Here is a 23,602-nt window from a genome sequence, read left to right on the forward strand (position 1 = left end):
TTTTGGATAAGCAAATTATTTAAGCCACTTGCACATGGCACACGGCACAAGAAAAACTGCTGCAGCAAGCTGGGAGTTCAGGACGCTTTGTCGTATTATTGCAATTACATAATGGTGATAAAACAAGTGTACATCATAACAAACACTCCTGATGTCGCAAAGCACCCGCTGTTAGCAATTAAGTAGTGATAAATATGTTCTGATGGCACCCTGTTGAGATTCTAACGCTATTATGAATTGGAGCCATTACAAAGTCGAGTCTTAACTTCTCCGCTGTTGTCAAAATGTATGAAGAACAAAAATGGCTGTGCTTGTTTCATCAGTGTGAAGGAAGATGTCTTGAACAGAGATCATTAGTTCAAGCCCTTAGTGTTACTGTAGAACATTTATCATATCTCAAACTGTCAAACAACACAACTTCCAGAACATCATTTAATACCAAATGGACTGATTGGAATTATTTTAAGTTGTTCAACTGCTGCCTACAATGCACGATAGATCAGTGGTTTCCATCCTTTTTTCCTTAAGAGACCTCTTTTCTATCACTGATGACTAGGTGACATATTTTATTGATATTTTATATTACATTCAATTATAACAGTAACAGTGCGGAACAACAGACAACAACATACAACAACTGTATAGTTAATTAAATAACTGCAGGAAGTTTGTGCAAAACATGCAATTTGGATGAATTTGGGGGAGTTTTCTTGATATTTTTGGAACTTTTAATGCATCTCTCTGTCCGTATTTTGTATTTTTTAATTTTTATCAATCTTACATTACCAATGTGAAATTTTTACCAATAAACGGTGTTCTTTTTTTCAGAAATTCAGCATTTTTCTCTCTAGCAGAGTTTAGCAGATGCTCTCTGGTCAGGTCACCACACCCTTATCCTATGTTTTTTTTTTTTTTAACTCAGTCATTTAAATAATAATAATATAAACTTTAAATGTAAAAATTTCATTTAGTTTTATTCACAAAAAAATAATTGAATGCTGACATATAGGCCTACTGTGTATTTAAACAAACAAAAACAAAACAAGGCTTTGAAGATTAAGAACTCCAAGGCGTCGACAAACAGCAGACAGCTAGCAGCTATCACAGTATGCAGGCACATACAGGAGTCAGTCTACAGCAACGATGCAGATTACTAGAGCACGTCCACATGCCAGTGTATCCTCTTGTTATTTTGCAGTGGTAAACAAGGAACCATAATTTCCTCTTCAAACCCAACTGTAAACAGGCTCAATATCTAAGTGTTGTATTTTAAAAAGCTATTTATTACTAATAGTCAAGTCAAATCTTTATTTACACAGCTCAATATCAGAAATCATAATTAACAGCTACCACTGCAAAACAAAACTAGATGGAAACACTGGTGTACTGCGGGGCCAATCAGAGCCATGCATTTACCTTCCAGGCCATACGATGCAGTAGAGGCTGTGAGGACATCAGCTAAGTGAAAAACAGGCAAGATACAATAGGAAAGGAAGGGAGTGAGAACAGAGTGTCAATGAAAAGAGAGACTTGAGTGTTAAAAAAAAGAGAAGAGAATAAAGGTGTGAACAGAAACCGTTTCAGGAGTTACAACATAACAAATCTAGATATAATGTGTGTGGTATTTCATTATGTGAATCAATGAAGATCTTGTTCAGCTGATTTTCTGTGTTAGTTTTGTGCTTTTGCAGTGTTTGTAATCTTTGCAGCTCTTCTTACCATCTGATAGAGACTCGTAGTCATAGTCGTACTCGTCTTCTTCCTCTTCCTCTTCCTCGTTGGTGTGGTTGCCAGGTGAAGTAACCCCTGGTGAACCATTGCTAGCCTGAGCCTGCATGTGGGCCAGCTGATGAGCCTGGGATTAAAAAATTGTAAAACAAAAAGAGAAAAAAATGAGAATACTAGGGGGTGATATCCCTATCACCTACTTCTAATCTAATTCTGCTCACTTTATTATCTTTTTTTTTTTTTTAAATATACTTTTATATATAATAATGTTTTAGTTGATGAAAATGAGAGAATGAATAGACTATAAAAATGTAACTCCCAAACCACTATTTTTCCCCCCTTTTTTTCTTATTTTGCTTTGGGAATTTATTATAAGTTCATCTGTTGGTTGGTATGTTTATAAAAGTCGCAACTGTCAATAAAAAATAAGGCAAAAAAAAAACAGAAACTGTTAAGTGCATGTAAAACACTGTGTGTGAGAAGAACTAATATTTACCAAGATATACTTGTATCTGATGTATTACCTGTGAATATACAAGCTCTTATCTGAGAAGAGTGTATACACTGAAGCACATTATGTGTTCTAGGTGGACTGAGTGAAAATGGTGTGACGAGGTGTGCATTTAAGCACATTAGCATCTATTATTTATGTGACGGCACTCTAACTAACAGTGTTAAATATTGAATGTACTAATGCTACCTGTAAGGCCATTTGGAGGATGGCTTATATTAATAGATATAAATTATGTACATGTTTATATTTGTGTATATGTGATGACAGGAAGCCTTTCTTTCTGCTCAAACCTTCTGTTTGAGGATGTCCACTGGTGCCTGGTGTGCTTTCAGCTTCTTGTTCTTGAGGAGGATCCTCCCCCGCAGCTGCAGTGGAGACGGCAGGTGAGGGTCGTCGCTGAAGTCACTTTCAAAGAGGAAGCGTGTCACGAGACGCTCCCCAAACACCGTCTAATGAATAAATATTCAAACACGATAGACGAGACATCCATAAATTGTGTCCAATAATGTGGTCAGAATGGCATGTCAAGTGAGAGGAGGAAAAGGAAATTTAAAAGTGCTTTTATCAGCACAAAACAACAAATAAACAAGCCCATGGTGACATAAGCTGGCCCAAGGCACAGAGCTATCTGAACATGAAAGACGATTCTTTATCAAGCCACTCAGAAGTAGGTCTCCTGGGAGGATAGGATGCTGGGAAGTTTTGTGAGATGAAAGCGAGATGATATTCCATGATGTATCTGTCATGCCCAGATATGTGTGGCCGTTCGTGTATAACTTAAAAAAGAAGAAGAGAGGGAAAGTTGTAGCCTGAAGATTAGAAAAGCAAGCCTGTGGCTGGAGGTCTGCCAGGTTGAATGCCCACAGCAGCTGCGAGAATCTGGGAAAACGAGGCTGTTAGGTAATAGTACAACTCTTACTTAAAAAGTGCCGCTACAAGTGCTGCTAAGGAAAACACATGGTTGTACTACAGACTAGACTACTTGAAGGTGAAGATGCATGTAATTTCTGAAATATAAAGTCTGTGACTGCTGAAGGCGCACAAAACTGCAATTAATTCTCTTTGGCAATGAATGTTTGAATGATGTATGTCCAGTTGGAAAAAAGTCAGTAGTAGTCCTTTTAGCAAATAAAATAAAAACAATAAAATCATTAATCATGTAATATTACAGCAGATACTATCACAGTCCAGTAATGTATTGCAATACTGCGATATCTGATATATTGTTCCCTCAGAAACAGATAAAAGTGAAAACATATGGGACCACAGATGATAAGAAAAGTCATATCTTGTAGAATTTCATTGTTGCTGTCATACCTTGAAGATTTCAGCCATCTTCCGTTGTTGTGGAAGGGAGCAGTGGTTCTCTATGGACAAGATGACAGGCATGTCCGAATTGACAAATGCAGATCGGTTAACTGCTTCCACCACATCCTGGAGGATCATGGGAGAGATTAAATTCTTAAAAAACAGCACTCCAAGCCAGACAAAGTCAATGAAACTTTATAGAAACCAACACTAATGAGTCTTACTGAAACAGCCATTTGAACACTACATAAAATACAAGGTGGTGATTACACAGAATAAACTATATTGATGTGGCTGAGGTCACCTGATGTATAACAATTAACATTTCTTTGGTTTATTGAACCAACAGAATTTCTGCCTCGACTTCTTTGCCAAAATAAAATCACACAGCAGAACAAATGTGTTTTGCAATCTGCACTAAGGAATGGGCTTTGATAATTCAGATGCATTTCTAACCTTAAAGGGTATCTTAGTGGTAAGTGTGTGTCCATGATAAATAACTGGCATGCCATCGTCTCCGTCCCAACAGTCTAACTCGACACTCCTGCAGCCTTGCAGAAGCACCTGGTGAAGGATTACAATCAGTGATAAGACACAAACATACCAAATAGAAGTTAGGGGTCCAAAAAACTTTTTAAATACTGTGTAAAAAAATAGGCTTTCTTACCTGACTGTAAAGCTCAACAGAGGACTCTCCTTTGAGCTGGTGTCCAGTCAGATAGGTGTTGTGAGAAGATTCGATGTAGTAGTAGGACAGAGGGTATTGCAGCTCCTCTGGATTCATCTGGGATTCCTCAATACGAGAAGCAAAGTTGTCCTTATCCATCAAGAACCTGGAAAAAGGGATGGTTAGATAACAATACATGAAACTATCACACTGATTACAATTACCAAGTAATCACTGCAGAAAAATGCTTTGTGTTGTTTTATGATACCGTTTGTAATATTGTTTAAATTCAGAAAATACTTGAATGATGTTTCATTGTTTACAAAATGTTGATCATAGATGACTCAAATAACAGAAAGGAGTAGCGTAAGGAAACAATGCTAGCTGGATTTTAAGTTTTAAAAAAAGAGCAAATATCTTTAAAAGTAATGGCATTTGTGTATATTTCCTTTGTTTTCTTTAAAGGTTGTCAACCTAACTAACTAATAAGTAACTGACTAATTAACTAACTAATAAGTGTTCTTATTATAAGAAAAACTGGACTGTAGCAAAGTAAACAAAGCAAAGTAGATTGAAAATGTTAAAAAAAAAAGCAAAAGAGAGTGAGCTGTCCCATGCATCCTCTGAGGTTAACCAGGCTGTTTTCAAGTTTGGGCAGGAGCCAAACAAAATCTTGTATAAAGAAATGTTAAAATTTTTACTCTACCTTGCAAAGCCTTCAAATGACATCCAACCCATTTGTCTCATGCTTGACGAGGGCTCAAATTTCTGTAAGAGAAAATCAAGAAACTGTTAATTACCATTATTGATCAAGTCCATTTTCCTTCCTTGTGTTTCAGGTTTCTTTCATCCTATTCATTCATCTGGTGAATTCACAAATCTAGAACAGGCATTTTCTCCTCATTCTCTCTACTACAATGTATTTCCTTCATCCAGTTCATGTTTAAAAGATTTTATTTTTAAAGTGCTTTCCTTCCAGGCTCCAGACTGTACCTGTATAATGCTGAGAATCTCGTCGTAGCTCAGGTGCTCTCTCTGACAGTTGATTAGGAAGTCGTTGAGCTGAGGGATAGCCAATCCCAGGACACCTAGCGATGCGTTTTCCACTCCTGTGCCATTGGTCACAATGCTGGCTGCTGCAATGGCATCTGAGATCTGCTTCTGGTTGTCAGACATCTGCTGCCTCGTCCGGATAAACAGGCCCAGATCAGAACCGTTGCGAGTTAATAAGTCTGGAGAGGAGAGGAAAAGAATACAGTGAGGGAGAAAGGAAAAGAGGAATAACATGGTGCTTGTCCACATGTTTTTGACTGCTGACTATATATAAAAGAATGTATCTGTTTGTTACCGAGGTCTGGCTGAAGCCCTGTGTCTTTGTCATCTATCCTGAGGTTGGTGTAGAGAGGAGCCGACTCTGGACTTGAACGGCTGCAGGGGACAGCAAAGGTGTCAAACAGCTCCTTCAGGTCCTTTCTGCTGCGGATGCTGTGGAGAAAATGACACGCAGCAGAGTTTAGTCCCATTTTAGTCTTTTTGGAGACTAAATAAAGGTGATCTTGCTTGGACTTTGTAGAGATTGATGTTCAGTAACTTTGGATTCAATTCTGAAAAGCTCAATTAGAATACTAACAAAACCATAGTTAAGAGGGGACCCGTCCATTATCACTAGGTATTTCGCACACTGCTTGTATGAATTCTCCTCAATGTTCTCAAGAATAAACAGATTTGAGAGTTTGAAGACTTGTTCGAATTTTCAGATGGCTAAACATAATACATCTCCGGTGCGATTATTGGAAAATAAGCAAGACTTTTGAGAGACTGATCTGCTGATGTCCTGTACTTCCACTTTCTTTGCATAGCTGAGCAAGTGTTGAACAAGTGGAATTTTAAAAAAAACTGTTGGGCAGCAGATGAGAGGATACCACACAATCTAAGAAATGTAGGAGGACTGGTATGAGAATAATCCACTGCTTATCGAGGCAAAACATTGTTTCCTTTCATTTGACAAGGGAAAATATTAGAGAAGCTAAATATTATAAAGACAAGAATCCTTGGGAAGGCATGATAACCTTGGAAAGCATTTGTTTTATCATGCTCCTTAGCTGCTATTGATAAAAAACACAATTATAGAACTAGAGGGAGTGAGATGGCAAAATAAAAAAGGCTGAACTGAACATAAACATATATATACATATATACACGAATGCTTCAGGCCATTACTGAATGTCGGATGATAATTCATACCCAGAAAAATGTGCCCACGTTTTAGTTTGGCAGATAAACAGAAGCATATTTATGTTGTATGAATCCTTGCTCTTACACTGCAGGGCACTAAAAATTCATAAAAAAAACAAAAACACAGGCTCTACTAGAATAATTTTCGGTATCTACCTGAAGGACTTGAAGAGCTCAACAAACTCAATGAAGCTCATCGTGCTGTCAGACATCATGAGGTTCTGGAAGCTTTTAAAACAGCCTTTACCTCGACCATGCCATGACCTGCTGCTCCACGCCCTGCAGCCCACAAAGAAAAAGCAAAATATCTGATTATTAGATGTCAGACTTTCACACCTCCAGTGTTCATATACAGTACAGTTATGGTCATACCCCGGCTGTGACTTGTTAGTTCCTGAGAGGATCGGAGAGGATTGCGGGCGGGACTGGTTGGATCCCACCATGCTGGAGGAAGAGGAGGAGGAAGAAGACGAGGCAAGCAATCCAGGGCTTTTATTGGATGAGAGGGAGAACGGTCCAGGAAAGCTGTCCTCTACGGAGACAAAGAGGACTCGGCATAAATAGAAATCATACAGACGAGGACAGTATCACAGGAAATGATCTGCTGAGATCTTAATAGGTCTGAAAAATGTCACCTGGATCTTCTTGGTCAATGCTGTCAGATTCTGGTCCGTTTCGATACAGTCCCTCCTTACAGCTCCGCGTTTTCCTGGATACCATCTCATCATCTGTGGCATCCCCACTGTCTCCCTGTGTTTGGTGTGTAAACACACATATTAAAAACAAGAGACTACATCTGTGTGAGTTGGTAGGTGTAGCAAAGGCTCTTTATATGTAAAACCAGCCACATTCAGACAGAATCAGACATTACAGCTATTAGGTGGTTGGGCGGTGATGTGAGGGTTGGGGCTGTGTGTGCAGGAGTGTTTTTTTTTTTTGTGCTTAATACATAACAGCTGTAAATCAATCAGGAAATAATGTTTTATTTCTCTGATCCCCTGGCACCAGTGGTCACTTATTATATTCAGTGTCTACCTTGTACAACAACTGCACGCTGCATGCTCTCTCTCGCACAAAAAAATGGACACAAACCGAAGCTTCTCGGCATCTTTGTTTAGCGGCATAAACTACAAACCCAGATGACAAACCTGGTTAAACAAAATAAACAAACCAGGGACACAACTGGGAGAGCGTCACTGTTTGGTCCATGATCACTGCCTAAATAGTGCCTGGTTTCAGAGATCTTTCAGGCTGACTATGGAACAGTCTGATCGCTGACTCATGATTGGCCAGCACAGCGTGACATTGGGTTGTGTTTCTCTTGAAGTTGACTCTTTTCTTAAGAATTTTTCCACTGTAGTTTTTCCTTTTCAGCATCCCCTGTTCCCCCCAGCCTGAACCCACGACCCCTGTGCAAAATCCAGACTATTGTTAAGCACTAAAATATGAAAAGAACAAATTTGTCTAGGGCGAAAGATTACAAATATACCAGCAGTTAACTTTGTTTTGTCCAAGACACTGAAATTTTAGCTAAATGTATCAAGAACAGAAGAGGGACAGATATAGAAACATAACTTTTTTATTTACTGACCCTGACAAGGACCTTTTTCTTCTTCTTGGTCTTATCATTGATGCTCAGAGGGCTGTTTTTCTGGCCGCCAGGTTTCTCTACTCCTGTACCCATGTTCCACCTCCGTCCACCAAACAGCTCAATGGCATGAGCTAGTGTAGGGCCTTCGTACCTGCCATCCTCCTAACAGAGACGAGCACAAGGACAGAGAAGATCAGATACAAAATCCTCTTTTTATTTCAGATATTTTTCAGACTATCCTTTGTGTACTGCATACACTTTTATGAACAAAACAAATAGGAAAAAATGGCAAAGATGAAGCACACTGCTTTGATTTCAAAATGTTTTAGGGATAAAGTTTCAGATTTAAACAGTGAAGTATTTTTGTTTCAGAGAGAAAAAATAATAAAGCTGCAAAACCTTTATTTTGATGGCCAATGCATGGCAATGCAAAATTTATAACCCTGAAAATATACCAATAATACTTTGCTTTCACTTCATCCAACACCACCTTTGAAGGCCTTTTCAAATCCATGAATTTTTAATTCATATTTAATTGATGGAAAAAAAAGGTCATGTGCCAAAGAAAAAAGAGTTACCTGATACAAACTGACATACTGCCTCCTCAGCCACTGCAACCTTTGGTCAGGAAACTTCTTCAATTTTCTGGTTGCATTCACCAACTCTGACAGGCCCTTATGAAGCATCCGGGCCGTGTGGTTGGGCGCCACAAAGTGCAGGAGTCTGATTACAGAAGTTGAGAGATTGTTGAAAATATTTAGTAAATGGCAAAGTGTTTTACCATTGTATCAAGAGAGCAATGAACCACTGGGCAAAAAGTGAATTTTAAAGCAGGTTGGTGGTGATTGATACATGACACTAACCTGTTGTCGGTGGTACTGAGACCATAGAGGAGGCTGAGACCGTTCTCCTCCACCGTCATCTGGCTCAGCTTGTTTTGCAAACATACAGTATGGACGTCTACTCCCTGATGACCCAGAAACACTGCCTGCACATTCAAATAAACACAATATTATAAGTGCAATCCAACTCAAACACAAAACTGATTACTTATGATAAATTAATATTATTTGAGGATTTTGAAATAATGCAGCTCAGTTTGCTGCCATCAATGTAAACTCAAAGAGCTAAAGAACTTCTTTTTTTTATTTGTTTTAAGAAAACTACAAAAGTACATATATATTTTAAACAAACCTTCACCACTCCCAGGTCCAAAAGGCCTTCTGCTAGTCCTGCCACTACAGGCTGTCCTAATCCCAGTGGTGGCTCTGTGGGAGAAGCCCCTCCACTCTGAGGCTTACCTGCCATAAATCAACACATTTACGACATGTTTGAAATGTAGGAAAGACATAGGAAATTGAACAACTGCACAAATTTACAACCAGTTTAAATTGTGTGCATTACAAGAGACATGGCACTTACCTACTGTGAAAAAACAGATTTACAATATGTTTGAAACATAATAAAGACTGAGGAAATATGATTTTTTTTTTAATCATGGATGTCTGTTTTCCTTTTGTTTAAAGAGTAATAATGAGAGAGGAAATGAGACTTGTCTCCATGACACATAAACATCTAAAAGTTTACAGATGTAAGTAAATCTTTTCAGCAGTTCTTTCAAGATCATCTTAACACAATCACCTTCTTGTACACAACCCTTTAGAATTAACAGAGGTAAACTAATATACTGCTGAAAATTCTGTATATTATGAATATAAAACAACAGTCTAAATAATGCAAACTCCAGACAACAAGGTTGTAAGTGGTTCCCAGCTGAGGAGTTACACATATCTTTTGAATTGTATAATTTTTTAATGACACTTTTATAATTTACCCCAGGTGAGTGTTGTGTTGTCAGGTTGCAGTCGCAGCAGACAGCGGGCTGTGAGGTGGCTGTCCTGGTCGTAGTGGATCACCGTAGCCCCCTGCAGCAGAAATTGGTGGACGTCCGGTTGTAGTGACAACACGTACCTAGAAAAAGAAAACACGGACACTGTGGAGTGTCTGTTGTGCGGTCTATGTGTGTATGTGTGCAAGTGTCTGTGTGTGTTTCTTACCAAGGAATGAGCTCAGTGCCATGGCTGAAAGCTCTGTGTGTCTCCTCAGTCCCCTGAAACTCCACCTCTTTTACCAGTGGCTCAGATGACAAATCGCTCTCTGAATCCGACAAGTCGCCTACCATGAATCTGAAGATAGGTACAAGATTGAGAAAAATAAATAAATTTAACATCTGAATCTTGAAATTTTAGTTTACCAATTTCCATGTGAATCAGCAAATGCATCAGTTTATACACAGCATTTTAACTACTGCAGCAGAGGCAGTTTTGAAAATGCATTAAGGACCAGTCTAAAAAAGTAAGAGATGACCTGCATTTACAGTGAGATAAACAGCACAAAAATGCACTCTGTTCGGTGCATTGGTTGAACAAGCATTAGAGCATCATGCATTTGTCATTACACATTCCTTTACCTCTGAATGAGCTTATTCTCAAATCACAACTGAAAACATGTTGACATTAATGCTCAAACTCCCAGCACTCTTACAACCACTTACAAGACACGATTTGAGTCTGGCGGCGTCCTAAATGAATGTGAACTAGAATGGAGAAGGGGAAAAAGAATAGAGAGGAAGAATGAGACGAATAAAAAGCATACAGAGGTTCCTGCACAAGTTCTCAGATGGGAAAAGAAAAGTAGCAAAAAGAGGATGCCAGTGGGAAAGATCATGGACACAGGACAGGAATTCCTAAACCTCTTTGAGTAAGAAAGATAATATTTATCTGCATCCCAGCGCAGACAAATGAACACCATAACCCCAGCCAAAATGAAGAAGAGTTGTTATCCTGAGCTCTAACAAATAATAACTCAGAGTCAGTGCAAACTGTCTAGAAACACAGAGAAGATAATCCAGGTTTCCTTAACACAAACACCACAGGCCGAGCTTGAAGTGAAATGAGTTTTCTAACAAGATTTTCACAACTAAATCCCAGCTTGTCCCATTAGCTACTTTCCAGCACAGAATGCTGAAACGTACCAGAGCTCTGTTCCTTCCTGTCCTGACAGGAAACTAACCTGTTATCTGTTTTCTCTGTGACACAGCAGTTTATGTGAACATCACCCCATCTCAATAACAATCTGCACGTGTTCCTACACAAACCCATTATCTTGTACTGGTGTTTATGAAAGACAGTATACTGTTCAGACAGAGCTTGGTAAACATCCAGTTCATCTGGCCCCAGAAATTCTACTTTGAATGTAAAATACATATAACTATCTAAAGAAACCAATGTATCTGTATCCTGTTTAATTAATCGTATGACATTTTCTTCAATAGGCATATTTCGGCTTGGAAAATACAACTTTTGGTTGTTTAAAATCAATGTGTAGCAGTTGGTTTATTAATCCAAGAGAGCCTGTTGTGGTAGCATGTTCATAAATGTCTTTTCATAAACTGCTCTGTCTACAAAACTTATGACGAAGCACAATAACTGTCTTTATTCTGAAGTGAGAGGCCAGCCATGCCAATCATTCACAGCATGATAGTATTCATAATTGTGATATAAATCTGTACATAACAGACCTTTACAGACTTTTACTTTGTCTATGAGTTATTGTCTGTGAAATGAACAGGAAAATACAGAAGTCAATTTTGGAAACGGCCCTATGGTAGGAAGGATCACAGTGCAGTCTGCCTTAAAGGCATGCTTTACCAAAAATGTTACATAGGGAAGAGTAGGGCTGAGAAACAGGCTGAAAAATGTATCACAATAAAGTGTTTCATTTTAATTGATATTAATAATTACTGACCAGTTTTAATTACCATTTTTAAAAAAGCCAGGAGAAAAAAATTAACCACTTAATTTGGAATTTAACTGGCTTGCCTTGATCAACCATTGTAAATTTAGGGAAAACTGACTGAACAAAGCTCTTTTGAAGCAATTCCCTGAGTTCACATTCATATGAACTTAACACTTTGAATTTATCAATTTTAATTATCAAGTCACACAGACAAGACTTAATAGTCTTAAAGAGCTAACCTGTCCCTTTTAATCATATTTCTCACTGTCTGCACTCATGTTCTCACTCCATTCTGGCTTCTTTTTGAAATGTAAAAAAGGCACAACAGAAACAGTGTGAAGTGGTCCACTTAGACACAAGTAAATAAAAAGTGAAAACAACTGCAGTTGTACACAACGTTCTGCTGTTCTGATGGACTGGGTCACATGTTCTGTGCTATTTGATACTGTACTATATGTTCCATTAGCTTGGACACAACTTGCGCAACATTCCCCACACTCAGAGATCATCCTTCAGCTGGATGGGTTCAAGATCCTGAGACAGGAAACATTTACCCCTCTATGGTATCCTTAAACTAGACAAGGCTCATCTTTTATGAGATCCAGATTTGCTGTTTGGTACCCGATGTTACAAGAAAACTCTAAGGTAAACAAAATGCACAAAAAAAGCTTATATATCACATAAAAAGAGAGGAATAAAAGGGTACTGACTGATTGCGGCAGCGGTCCCTAAAGGAGTTGTTTCTGGATGTAGGAGATGGGCCAGTAGAAGAGGGACTGGTGGACACCTCATCGGGATCCTCTTGCTCCAAACTACGATTACAAGATCTAAGAAGCAGAAAGTCAAGCGTCAAGTCCAAGAGAAGCTGACATCAAAGCGAAATGGTGAACAGAAGAAAGTGAACAGGAAATCACTACATAGACTTGAAAACATGTTTCCAAGGATGTAGTGTACCTGATAATCTGAAGAATGTTGCTGACAGTAGCTTCTTTCTCTGGGACGTGTAGACCATCTGGACCAGAACGAGACATGAAGTTGTGCTGGCCGCTGTAGTCAGACACAAACTAGAAAAAGTGGGATAGACATAACAATGAATTATACAACCATGACCTCTAATTTTTACTGCTTGGATTAGTTCTGTGAGATGTGTATAATCATATTTGTGCATGCATGTGGGTGTTTACTGTACCTCTATCGAGTCCTCTGTATTATCTGGAGGTGGTTTGAGGCTGATGATGCTTGCTGTTCCATCTAATGCATCACTCAGCTCCTTCAGAAAAACCCCACAGAATGGCACCACCTATGGAGTCAGAAAAAAACAGATAAGTAAGAGATAATGTGAAACAAATACATACTGACTTAAAGAGGTAATTAACAACAAATTAGGCATTCCCAAAAGTTCACCTGAATAAACAGCAACCTACCTTGCATCCTGGGATATTGAGAGCTCTGGTCACAACCTTCTTGTACTCAGAAGAAGACTCGTGCTGAGCCATGGCATCCTTCAGGCTCCTCATGGTCTCAATGTCTGATTGGTCCATGAACTGCCACATCTTCAGCACCTTGCGGGACCTGGAGGACAACAAAACAAACAAAAAAAATGAATTACTTATGTACACGTCTGTGTACAGTATGTGAGCATATTTGAGTTAGTGTCTGTATGTGTTTTAAAACCTGAGTCCAGCCAGAAATTCCATGACACCGTTGTAGTTTCCCATGTTCCAACAGCATTTAGCCACGTGGACGAGGTAGGAGAAAACCTCCCTCTTCTCCTCCATAGACCCCGCTGTCAGGATCAGCCACGTCACCCATGAACTCACCTGTCAGAATACAATATTACTAATAGTTATTATCACATTAAAGTTGATAAACAAACACTTATATTCTTGACTGTCTTGCTTCTCCACCAGAACTCAGTGGTGAAAAGACATGACTTTTCATGAAAAACAAACAAGCTATACTTAGTAGGAGGCCATCAGTTAATATTCAAAATAAACAGCCTTTACACCTTTCTATATTTCATAGACAATGTGGTCCTGTCAGAGAATAGGTAATATGTTGCTGTGGCAAATAAAGCTTTTTTTTTTATTTTTAAAACAATTAATTGATTTTCATTTCATTTTCATTTTTTAGTCTGTTGCTAAACAGGTAAATTATGTCTGACCTAACAGTGGTGAAAGTGTTGTTATTAATGTGATATAAAAGTATAAAAAATTAATTTTAGTTGATAAAAAAAATGTTAAAAATTGTATGTGAAGCAGGGGTTTTCCAAACATAACAGAACCCTGCACAAACTCTGGCTCAAAATGACATCACCAGCGCAAGATGGCAGCACTCGTATCAGGAAGTGAAGGTGCACAATCTATCTTTATACAGTCAATGCTAGCAAGCCACAAGATGACATGTAAGTGTGTTAGTGTGTTACTACAAGGCTGTTAGTAGGTGTGTTAAAACCCAGCGAACAGGAGACAAGGTCCACAGCCAAGTGATGGTCAGATGAAACTCTGTATTGTGTGTGGTCTGACTTGCACTCATATCATCCCTTTTAAACTCTGGTATGGCAAGTTGTGCCTAAAGTGGTAATGTATGCACAAGACCATGCCAGCTGGCCACACACTGACACACACACACACACACACACACACACACACACACAAGAAAGAATGCGATCAGATATCAATCAGCTGCATGCTGTCTCTGCACTGACTGCCCTCCAGCACGCGCAAAAGACACGATGGAAGAAGCAGATATATATCAGGGTCAGCTTCCTTTCACATTCTCTGTGACTGACATACACAAACTCACAATACAGGAAAAGATCAGATTTCAATCTGGCAGCTTCTTGCTTGCTAGTGCCTCAATGCTTCAGAGCTCCATGAATGTATTCACATGCACATAAACACACGCACACTCAAACTCCCTCACCCCCTTGCAGCCGGTAAAAACATCCCCCTAGCCCAGAGATCTATTACTGGGTTATGTAAGGATCTGTAAAGCCCACCGCAGTCTGACTTCACAGGGACTAAATAAAGACACACACACACACACACACACACACACACTAAAAACATGTAACAAAGTTCTCGGTTTCACAGGTAGAGTTTTTGTTTGGGGTTGTGGTGATGTAACATGTTGTTTTTCCCCCATGTCACCTCTGACCTTTAAGTGATTCATTCACAAGCAAGCACAGAAATCATACATAACACATGCAACCATTAACATACATGAGACCATGAATACTTACATATCAATCTCAGACACATATATACACAATTTAACACAAGGTATATACAGACATCATAGATATGAGCTTGTACATACACAGAACATATGTCATAAACCTATAATCTACAGTCTTTGATAAAATGCCAACTCCAATTTGTCAGACTCTAAAAAGCTGGTGTCATAATTTTATTCAAACTTACTTATGTTATGGTTTGTTAAGTCTCATAATTTCTCCCTATCCAGTATAAATGAAAGCACAGCAGTTTATGCATTCCTATGTGATAGAAGCATGGGCAGGAAGAGGGCCGAGGGTTACAGTGAAAATGTAATCCTTCTCAGACAGTGAGCTGTCTCCTCCAAACTGTACTCACCAAGTAACACCTTTATTTACGCAAACTGAGAAACATGAAAATAGAAAACTTCAGGTAAAGTAGGCCCACTTTTCCCTTAATCCTACAAAATATATTACATAGTTCAGTGGAACTAAAATGTAAGTGAGGTTCAAAGTTTATTCTTGAAAAACAGCAGTTGAGGGAAAAAAAACTGTTAAGCTGCATTAAATTGGCTTTTCTGTATTGTTTTACAGTTTACATTGGGCCCACCAGCATATATGGCAGAGCATTTTGGGTTACACTTGTTGCATCAAGTCGCCTCATTGTTATTGTTATCCAGCTGTCTAGCAGAGCGATCAGCTAACCGGGTGACTCAAATGTCAACTTATTAGATAGTATTTGCACTGACTAACAAATGTTTAAAAACTGTGTTAAGGAGTGAAACATTTGGCTATGCACAGTATTTATTTATATATATTTAAGTACATTTTAAACTATTAAATGTTAATATAATATATTTAATTTAAAGTCCAAATTTGCCTTAGCAATGAAAAAATGCTTCTTTCTTTGAAAAAGTATTGGTTCTGGCACCACTATTGTTTTAAAAGTATAATTTGTTAGAAAAAACCCAAATGTTACCCAATGCTATCATTCCCCTGATTAAAAGTAAACTGTGACAACCAGCTCATTTAATCTGCAAACGTTTTTGCTTTACCAATAGCCATACAAATTGGATATTATGGTATATTAATTAAAAAAAAAACCTAAAAATTATCAGGGACTCCTGGTAACCTAGTGGTTACAATGCATAACATATCACCACTATTGATTCTAGTTAGGGAAATTCTTCTCTAACTTGTCGCAGACAGATCAGAAACAGAGCTTCAAACACAGAACAATCAGCCCTGGAGCTTGCGAGGATGCAGCAGTGTCTTGCTCTAATTGTGCAAAAGCTTGTACTAGAATCTACTGTATATGACTTACTGACAAACAACCCTGCTGCTCCACAGGCTCTTATCTGTTGCTCCCCTGCTCTATGCAGGATGTGCGCTGTGCACCTTGTGTGAAAATGTGCTATCAGTCGCTTCTAGCCAGCAGCCGGGTTGAGTTACAGTCACCATCTAAACCACTCCAACAGGCTGCAAAGTGGCTTTTTGAATCGCCACAGATCAAGGCATCATAGATAGCTGGCATCTCCTCTGATATTCCAGATAGTAGAAGTGTGTACTCAGTGTGATAATAGACAGGATATGAAGAGAGACTATATATAGAGAGACAGTGTGTAATGGCACAGAAGAGCAGAAAAGAGCAAACAAGAGACAAGGACGGAGAGGAGCTGTGCAAAAAGTTTCCTCAAACAACAGCCTCCCCTTATACATAGCATAGGTGTTATCAATGGCAGCTTGACAACATTTCAAACACACAGACACACACACAGAACCGGAGCTAGGTACAAGCTGATCCCCCTTTGATGTTTGCGTATGTGTCCATCTGTCTGTCCGTCTGTCCGTCTCCATCTGTGCATGTGTTATTAGTTGAACTATGAGGGTCAGTTTCTCCTTGATACATGAATTACATAACCAAGGTTGACAGGGAACTATTACAAACTCGGCGCATGAGCACATAGTGTACTCGCCCTGTCAAAGCTAAACACTCCGGACAGACACAAAGGGGCCCAAACTCCTCACCCTTCCCTGCTTCCAGAGTTTCTCTTGCCGTGCTATCCCCTCTTATCTTTCACTCCCATACATGGCTCGAAAATGAACAGAATCGAAACCATTTGATACCTTTGGGAATATTTGATTTAAATTTATAAAAGGTTGTCTGTCAAGTGCGAGTAAAGAAATCAGACTCTAAAGCTAATGTAATATCTCAAGATGCAGTGGATCTGGTGCAAGGCAGTGTGGTCAGGTCTAAATCAGGGTGAGTTTAACCAGATATAATCTACATAATGGTGAAGAGCAAGATCCCCCAAATGCACAACCCAATCTGACTTTCGATTTTAAGGTCACAATTCAATTTTTTTTTTTCCACTGACAGCTATTCTACTGTTAGACTATTGAGTTCTAACATGCAAAAGGCCACCAGTCCCTCTTTAGGGAAGGTGGTCTTGTGGGTAACCTGAACCCTTATATGTGAACCAGACACAGATGTAGGGAGTGAATCTCTCCTGGTGCCAGCACATTACTGCAGTCACAGAAAAGAAAATGCTATAAGGAGTAGTTCCATGTACTACAAGAACAGAATGGTGCATAGAACAGACCAACACAGTAAAATGACATGAAGAAAGAACCCAAAGATTTTCAGTTTACAAACATAAAAGACTGAAATAATATTCCCTTCAAGAAGCTGAAATGCATGATTTTTGATCATTTTTGCTTAAAAACTGCTTAAATTAATAAATTATCGAGTTGTTGAAGAATAAAAGCAGAAAGATTACTATTTCTCTCCATATTCAGAAAAATGTTTAATTAAATTAAGGATCAATTGCCTTTAACAGCAAGATCTTGTAGAGGCATTGACTGAATGACCCTGTAATGTTTTATTCTCACAAACCTCATTGATTTTTATTTTCTGCTCTCTCTAATTTCCCCCGACATACTTTTTTATTGCTGTTTTGTGCACAGTTTACCAGTAAAAAAAACAAAAAAAAAAGCTCATCAATTTTGAAAAAGAACTCAGTGGAAGCCTGCTGAAATGAAATTGCTTTTGGACTGCTGTATGTTTTGAGTCATAATGATCCAGTGTCTCAAAATAAAGAATTTTAAAAGACAAAAGAGCAAAAATCACTCCCTATATATAATGTGGCAAGTTCCTGGTGTAGAAAATTGATTCAAAAATTGTCTTTTTACAGTTTTCTAATGTGAATACCTGGCATAACACTGTCCCCAATCACTGAAGAAAATCCCAGGAAAACTTGTATAAACCACAGTTTACACTCAAAGATAAGACAGAAAACTCTGACAATATCTCATCTTTTTCTGAGAATGTAACGATTTGAAGTCACTTCAGGGCTTCATCAGTGTCCTCACAGGGAGAATCACTGTTGTCATTTGACTCCTTTGTGACCATATATGGCTGCAATGCACATTGGGGAGACTATTTTTTGTGTGTGTGTCTTCTCTCACTGACTTAAATGAAAACCAGCTGATGTGAAAGGCATGCAACTTAAAGATGACATCATCATTTCCAATCAATCTCCCCCTCTCTCGCTTTCTCTTTCTCAGCAGTACAGTGTTGTGATTGTTTATTCTCAAAGTCACTCACCAGGAAAGACACAAGGGGAGAGTAACTTCAGCCAACTTACACCAGTTTATGTGTGGTTGTGCACACCCAGTGTGTGCTTCAGTCATGAGCTGATAAGTTGGTATGACTCGTACGACACAACACGGCAAGCCCAGCTGAAGGAAAACACAATTACTGTTCTGCTATGCTTTTCAGCCTGTCACTTTCATGTCAAACCGCAACGTACACATTTTCCCTGTCTCTGGTGATGTCATTAAGGGGAGGTCAGTGAAGGGCACAATCAGGAGAAGCCATAGACTTCATAGACAACATTAATCAGTGTTTTCCCAATATAGGAGAAGTCTTTCAACTTGAATGACATCTCTATATGGTTTTGTTTAATGTTGTTGTTCAAGGGATTAAGGAGTCACGGCATTAAACTATTCCATATAGTCCACACAGATTGGTATCACTGATTCTCAAGTGATCTCATCCAGAAATAAATCATGGAGTAAAACAATCCTGCAGGCTGACTGTGCAAGGTTACTCTTATGAATCACAGCTATCAAAGGACCAGTGTGTAGGATTTAGTGACATCTAGCGATAAGGTTGCAGATTGCAAACTCCTCGTCTCACTCTCCCCTTCCATGCGGGCAGGAGAAACTACAGTGGTCATAAAACATGGCAGCCCCCGTGGAAGAAGACCTGCACCTTTTGCGAACAGAAACAACTTGTTCTAAGGTAATGAAGAAACAATTCTTATTTTCAGTTGATTATACACAAATGAAAACATGAATATTATATTCTATTTCTGCCACATTCACATTGACTGATTGATTGTTGATTGACAGAAAATTATCTTCCAGCTATGAGGAATTGTTGGTCTTCTTTGTCTTTTATGGTAAGGTAAGGTAAGGTAAGGTAAGGTAAGGTAAGGTAATTTCTTTTTTTTCAGTGTCATGCACCAAAAAAAGGTGCCCAGCCCTCATGGGCTTATAAGACACTACAAACAACAGACACAAAACAAGTCAGGAGCAAACACCAAGATACAAAGAATGGAAATTATTATGAAATTAAATTGAATATTTTTACAATTTGGGCTGTCATAAAACAAAACAAGTAAATTTAAGACATTTTTATATGTCTTATAGATTAAATTCTTAATTGATATATTCAGAAATCAAATCAAATAAATCAGTCACAAAAATAATAATTACATACAGCCCCCCCCCCCTTTTTTTTTTTTACAAGTAACAACTCTATCTATGGCAGTATCAACATAAGAGGTTTTTGATGTTCTATTTTTAATTCAGCAAATGTGTTTATGTGTATGTTCATATGTGTATAAGAGAAAACTAAATAAAAAAATCGGAAAAAAGGGTGACAATCATAAACACACAAATTTTACATAAGCAGACTCCTTACCTCATTGAAGCGTGCCACCAGGTCCTCCACGGCGTTGCTTCGCTGAGCACTCGGGGTAGGCATGGTGGGCACTGAAAGTGAGGCTTTGAGGTTTGGGTGGCGTTTGGTTTGACACTCAGGACTGCCCAGGTCTCGAGTGAGGAAACAGAGGTAGTCCAGGGGAAAGACCTGCAGACAGACATGTACATTATTACTACTACCAGCTTAGAAATAAACTCCACTTTGTGCTTGTGAGCATATAGATATAGATTAGATTCTGCCTTTAAAAACTCACTAACATACTAACATACTAACACAATACAATGAATATTTATATTATGTTTGGACCCAAATTTGTAAGTTCTTCCCACCCGTTGGTAGAGTTGCTGCTCCTGCTCTGTGAGGATACAGGCGATCTCCTCAGGGAACTGAACAAGGTGGCGCACCTCTGCCAGCTCCTTACTGATCCCACTGACACTGGGAGGAAGAGAGCTGCTACTGGTCATACTGTTGGCCAGCTGACGCTCTGAAACAAGAGAAACAGAAGACGAGAGAGATCATGAACATTGCATTACTGATCCTACTTTTCCCACACGCTATATCACGATCTAGCTGGTATTTTAGTTGGGAAATGAGAGAGGGAAAAAAAAAGTGAGAGATGAAGAGAAGGTATCAAGGACACAAGGACAGCAAAGACTGTTGGTGCTCATACAAGTAAAGAAATGAAGAAAGAACACAAATCACAGAGACAAGGGATTAAAAATAAGACATTTATCTACTCTGATGTTTCCCTTTCACCATAAAAGTTTTAAGCCTCAATGAAATGTGCGCCTCTTTCTCAGGATTAACCTGAATGTCTGGAGTCTTCTGAACCATCAATCCCTGCATACCAAACACTCTCTACCAGCCAAGAAAAGCCTGCACACTTCTCCCTCTACAAGTAAACAGCATTGATCACCTGCCAGTTCCTGTGTTTGGATTTCAGTCAGGTCCATTAGCCTGTCTGTTTACACACAAACGCACACACACACATATGCAAACCTGTCCTCATCTCTGCTAACAAAGGACTAATGGACAGTTTCTACGCTGGTACTGGAGCTGCCAGGTAGACATACTGTACATTGTCGGGATCAATGCCACATAAACTAACAGGCTCCTTCCCCCGCAGGAGCTTTTCCAGCAAACATTTTAGGGACTCTTAGAGGAGTTTCACCTGCAGTCTGATCGCAGAAATGTACAAAACCTATTTTAGTCAACAGGATATTGTTTCAGCCCTCCAAAAGGTCCCTTCTTCTGAGGCAGAGACAATCAGGGACACACCATGACACTGCACCTCAAAACTGTACAGCATTTATTCCGACAGAAGCAAACAATAACACAATACTTGGGCTGCAACTCACAATTATTTCCATTCTAGATTAATCTGTCATTTTAGCAATTAACTGATTAGTTTTTCAGTCCATTAAATGTCAAAAACCCAAAGAGATTCAGTTTACTGTCATAGAGGACTAAAGAAACCAGAAAATAATCACACATGAGAAGCTGAAATCAGAGAATTTGGACATTTTGTCTAAAAAATTACTCAAAATGGTTAATCAGTAATCAAAAGAGTTGACAACTAATGGATTTATCAATTAATCACTGCAGCTCTGTACAATACCAAGGCAAAGGGTTGTCCATCGAATATACTGAACACCAGGAATTAGACAGAGTCCTTCTAGTAAAAATAGTGTATGCATACACATATGCAGACACACACAAGGTTGTCCTTGGTAACCCTTGAGATGTGCAACAGGTAGCCATGGTAACAGCAGTGACTGCTCTGCAGAAAAAAAATTGCGTATTTACACTGTTTGATTTGTGGATCCGGCCTCACAGCTTCTGTAATGAACTCTCAGTGTGTGTGTGTGTGTGTGTGTGTGTGTGTGTGTGTGTGAGGGATAAGAACATAGACAGACTGAACATGAGAGACAGGAAAAGAAAGCAAAGGCAACAAAAGAATAATGGAAAGATCAAAAGAAATAAACCTGAAACAGTGGAGTTAAGGACAAAGCAGGAGAAGGTTTTCTAACGGAGACCAGGTCAATGGAAAAATTCTTCACATGCAAGAAAAAATACAAGATAGAGAAACAAAGGAAAAAAATGAGAGCAGAAGAGGGATGGGAGGAGAGGGCAGAGATATGACAAAGAGGAAGGAAGGGATAAGTACAACAAGTGGAAATTTTGTAGTTTACACTATGCAGCAGGTGTGAGCTATCTATCATAGTTAGAGAGACAGTATAATCCACTAAATCCTTTAAATGTCCTACAGAGAGACAGACTACAGGGTATGAATGATGGTTCATTGTACAGTCCAAACCTGGAACACATTTTTCAGAGAAATATTTGCATGAAGTGAAACAGAGAATAAAAACAATTTGACAACTGCCAAGAAGTTACATGTTTTTGAGAGCCTGGTGACCTGCTAAACATAATATATGGCATGTAAAGAAATCTGCATACTGAGCAAATTCAATGAATAAACCCCGCACCTCCTCGACATGCCATTTCACACAAGTGCTATGGTAGAGAGAGCAGGAGAAAATGTAGCAACCATATCATGTAGTCAAGATGTGAATTTCTATCTGGTTTACAATATTTGTCATCTGTCAGCTCCTTTTCTCCTATTGCATGGCACAAGTATGCAAAAATGCCTTAAAAATAACCTTCATTTTTGTCTTCGCTCATTGGCTTTCCATAAAACACAGAAACCTTTACTTAAACTGGTGTTAATATTCTTTCGTTGGATTAAAAACAGTGGAAGAACATAAACTTACTATAAAATTGTCCACCTCTCAAGCATAATGGGCAATATTTCCTCATCTCTATCCGTGTGTTTACATGCTGACCTTCTGAAGTGGAAATAGAGAAACCCTCGAATCAGCAATATGAATTTCATGACCATACAGAGGCCTCAATGATTAATTTATTCATCCTTTAAAATGGGTAACACACTGGCAGACAAAGCAGCTGGACAAGGCAGTGATTAAAAAAGGCTGTAAGAGATTCTAAAGAATTAATTAAAATCAATTAATAGAGAAAACCAAAAAATCCTAACAATAACATGTTGACAAGACAAGAAAACAAGGAAGAAAACAACTGTGGTCCATACATACTGTATTATATAAATGTATATTCTTAAGAAAGTGCCAAATATATAATTTATCAAGACTTACATGCACATAAAATTGCTGTTTTGTGTCAAAGCAATTGGTCCCAAATTAGAATCACCAGACAAAAATGTGTTAGAAAAAGTGTTATCAACAATTTAATGTGCTTTATCGTGTGTTATTCTCATGATATCCCTGAATTCAGCCTGGCAAGCTTCATGCAAACTGTACAATATTAGTAATGACAACAGAAAGCTGTGATAAATAAACACTGGGGCTGAAGAGTGGATGGAACAGGATCTTGGATTCCAGTGATGGTGATAAGTGTCTCTAATATAATCTGTTGAGGACCCATGAGACCTGGCCTGATACACATCATAACCACTACAGTTTGAGAAACACTGATATATACTGTATATAGATTTG

At 38.7% G+C, this 23,602-nt stretch overlaps 1 protein-coding gene across 7 annotated transcripts in view; it reads right to left on the bottom strand.

Annotated features, from left to right (window-relative positions):
* Positions 1–23,602, bottom strand: part of plce1 (phospholipase C, epsilon 1) — a 100,935-nt gene that overhangs the window by 16,118 nt on the left and 61,215 nt on the right. For 3 of the 7 annotated variants that reach the window (XM_084740515.1, XM_084740516.1, XM_084740520.1), the window contains exons 9-34: positions 20,399–20,553; positions 20,049–20,216; positions 13,516–13,661; positions 13,266–13,413; positions 13,031–13,141; positions 12,796–12,905; positions 12,552–12,668; positions 10,598–10,639; positions 10,101–10,229; positions 9,878–10,014; positions 9,238–9,344; positions 8,907–9,031; positions 8,622–8,766; positions 8,044–8,205; positions 7,088–7,202; positions 6,825–6,984; positions 6,609–6,731; positions 5,566–5,702; positions 5,211–5,449; positions 4,924–4,985; positions 4,218–4,383; positions 4,007–4,114; positions 3,560–3,676; positions 2,533–2,691; positions 1,720–1,855; positions 1,417–1,458 (exon numbers count right to left, since the gene is read on the bottom strand). In XM_084740515.1, the coding sequence (XP_084596641.1) occupies positions 1,417–1,458; positions 1,720–1,855; positions 2,533–2,691; positions 3,560–3,676; positions 4,007–4,114; positions 4,218–4,383; positions 4,924–4,985; positions 5,211–5,449; positions 5,566–5,702; positions 6,609–6,731; positions 6,825–6,984; positions 7,088–7,202; positions 8,044–8,205; positions 8,622–8,766; positions 8,907–9,031; positions 9,238–9,344; positions 9,878–10,014; positions 10,101–10,229; positions 10,598–10,639; positions 12,552–12,668; positions 12,796–12,905; positions 13,031–13,141; positions 13,266–13,413; positions 13,516–13,661; positions 20,049–20,216; positions 20,399–20,553 (3,366 nt within the window). The remainder of the gene's footprint in view (positions 1–1,416; positions 1,459–1,719; positions 1,856–2,532; positions 2,692–3,559; positions 3,677–4,006; positions 4,115–4,217; positions 4,384–4,923; positions 4,986–5,210; positions 5,450–5,565; positions 5,703–6,608; positions 6,732–6,824; positions 6,985–7,087; positions 7,203–8,043; positions 8,206–8,621; positions 8,767–8,906; positions 9,032–9,237; positions 9,345–9,877; positions 10,015–10,100; positions 10,230–10,597; positions 10,640–12,551; positions 12,669–12,795; positions 12,906–13,030; positions 13,142–13,265; positions 13,414–13,515; positions 13,662–20,048; positions 20,217–20,398; positions 20,554–23,602) is intronic. The other 4 variants (XM_084740519.1, XM_084740521.1, XM_084740517.1 and 1 more) reach the window with 3 other exon arrangements.

This window comes from Lutjanus erythropterus, chromosome 17, assembly GCF_056507025.1.
Source record: "Lutjanus erythropterus isolate fLutEry1 chromosome 17, fLutEry1.hap2, whole genome shotgun sequence".
NCBI lineage: Eukaryota > Metazoa > Chordata > Actinopteri > Lutjaniformes > Lutjanidae > Lutjanus > Lutjanus erythropterus.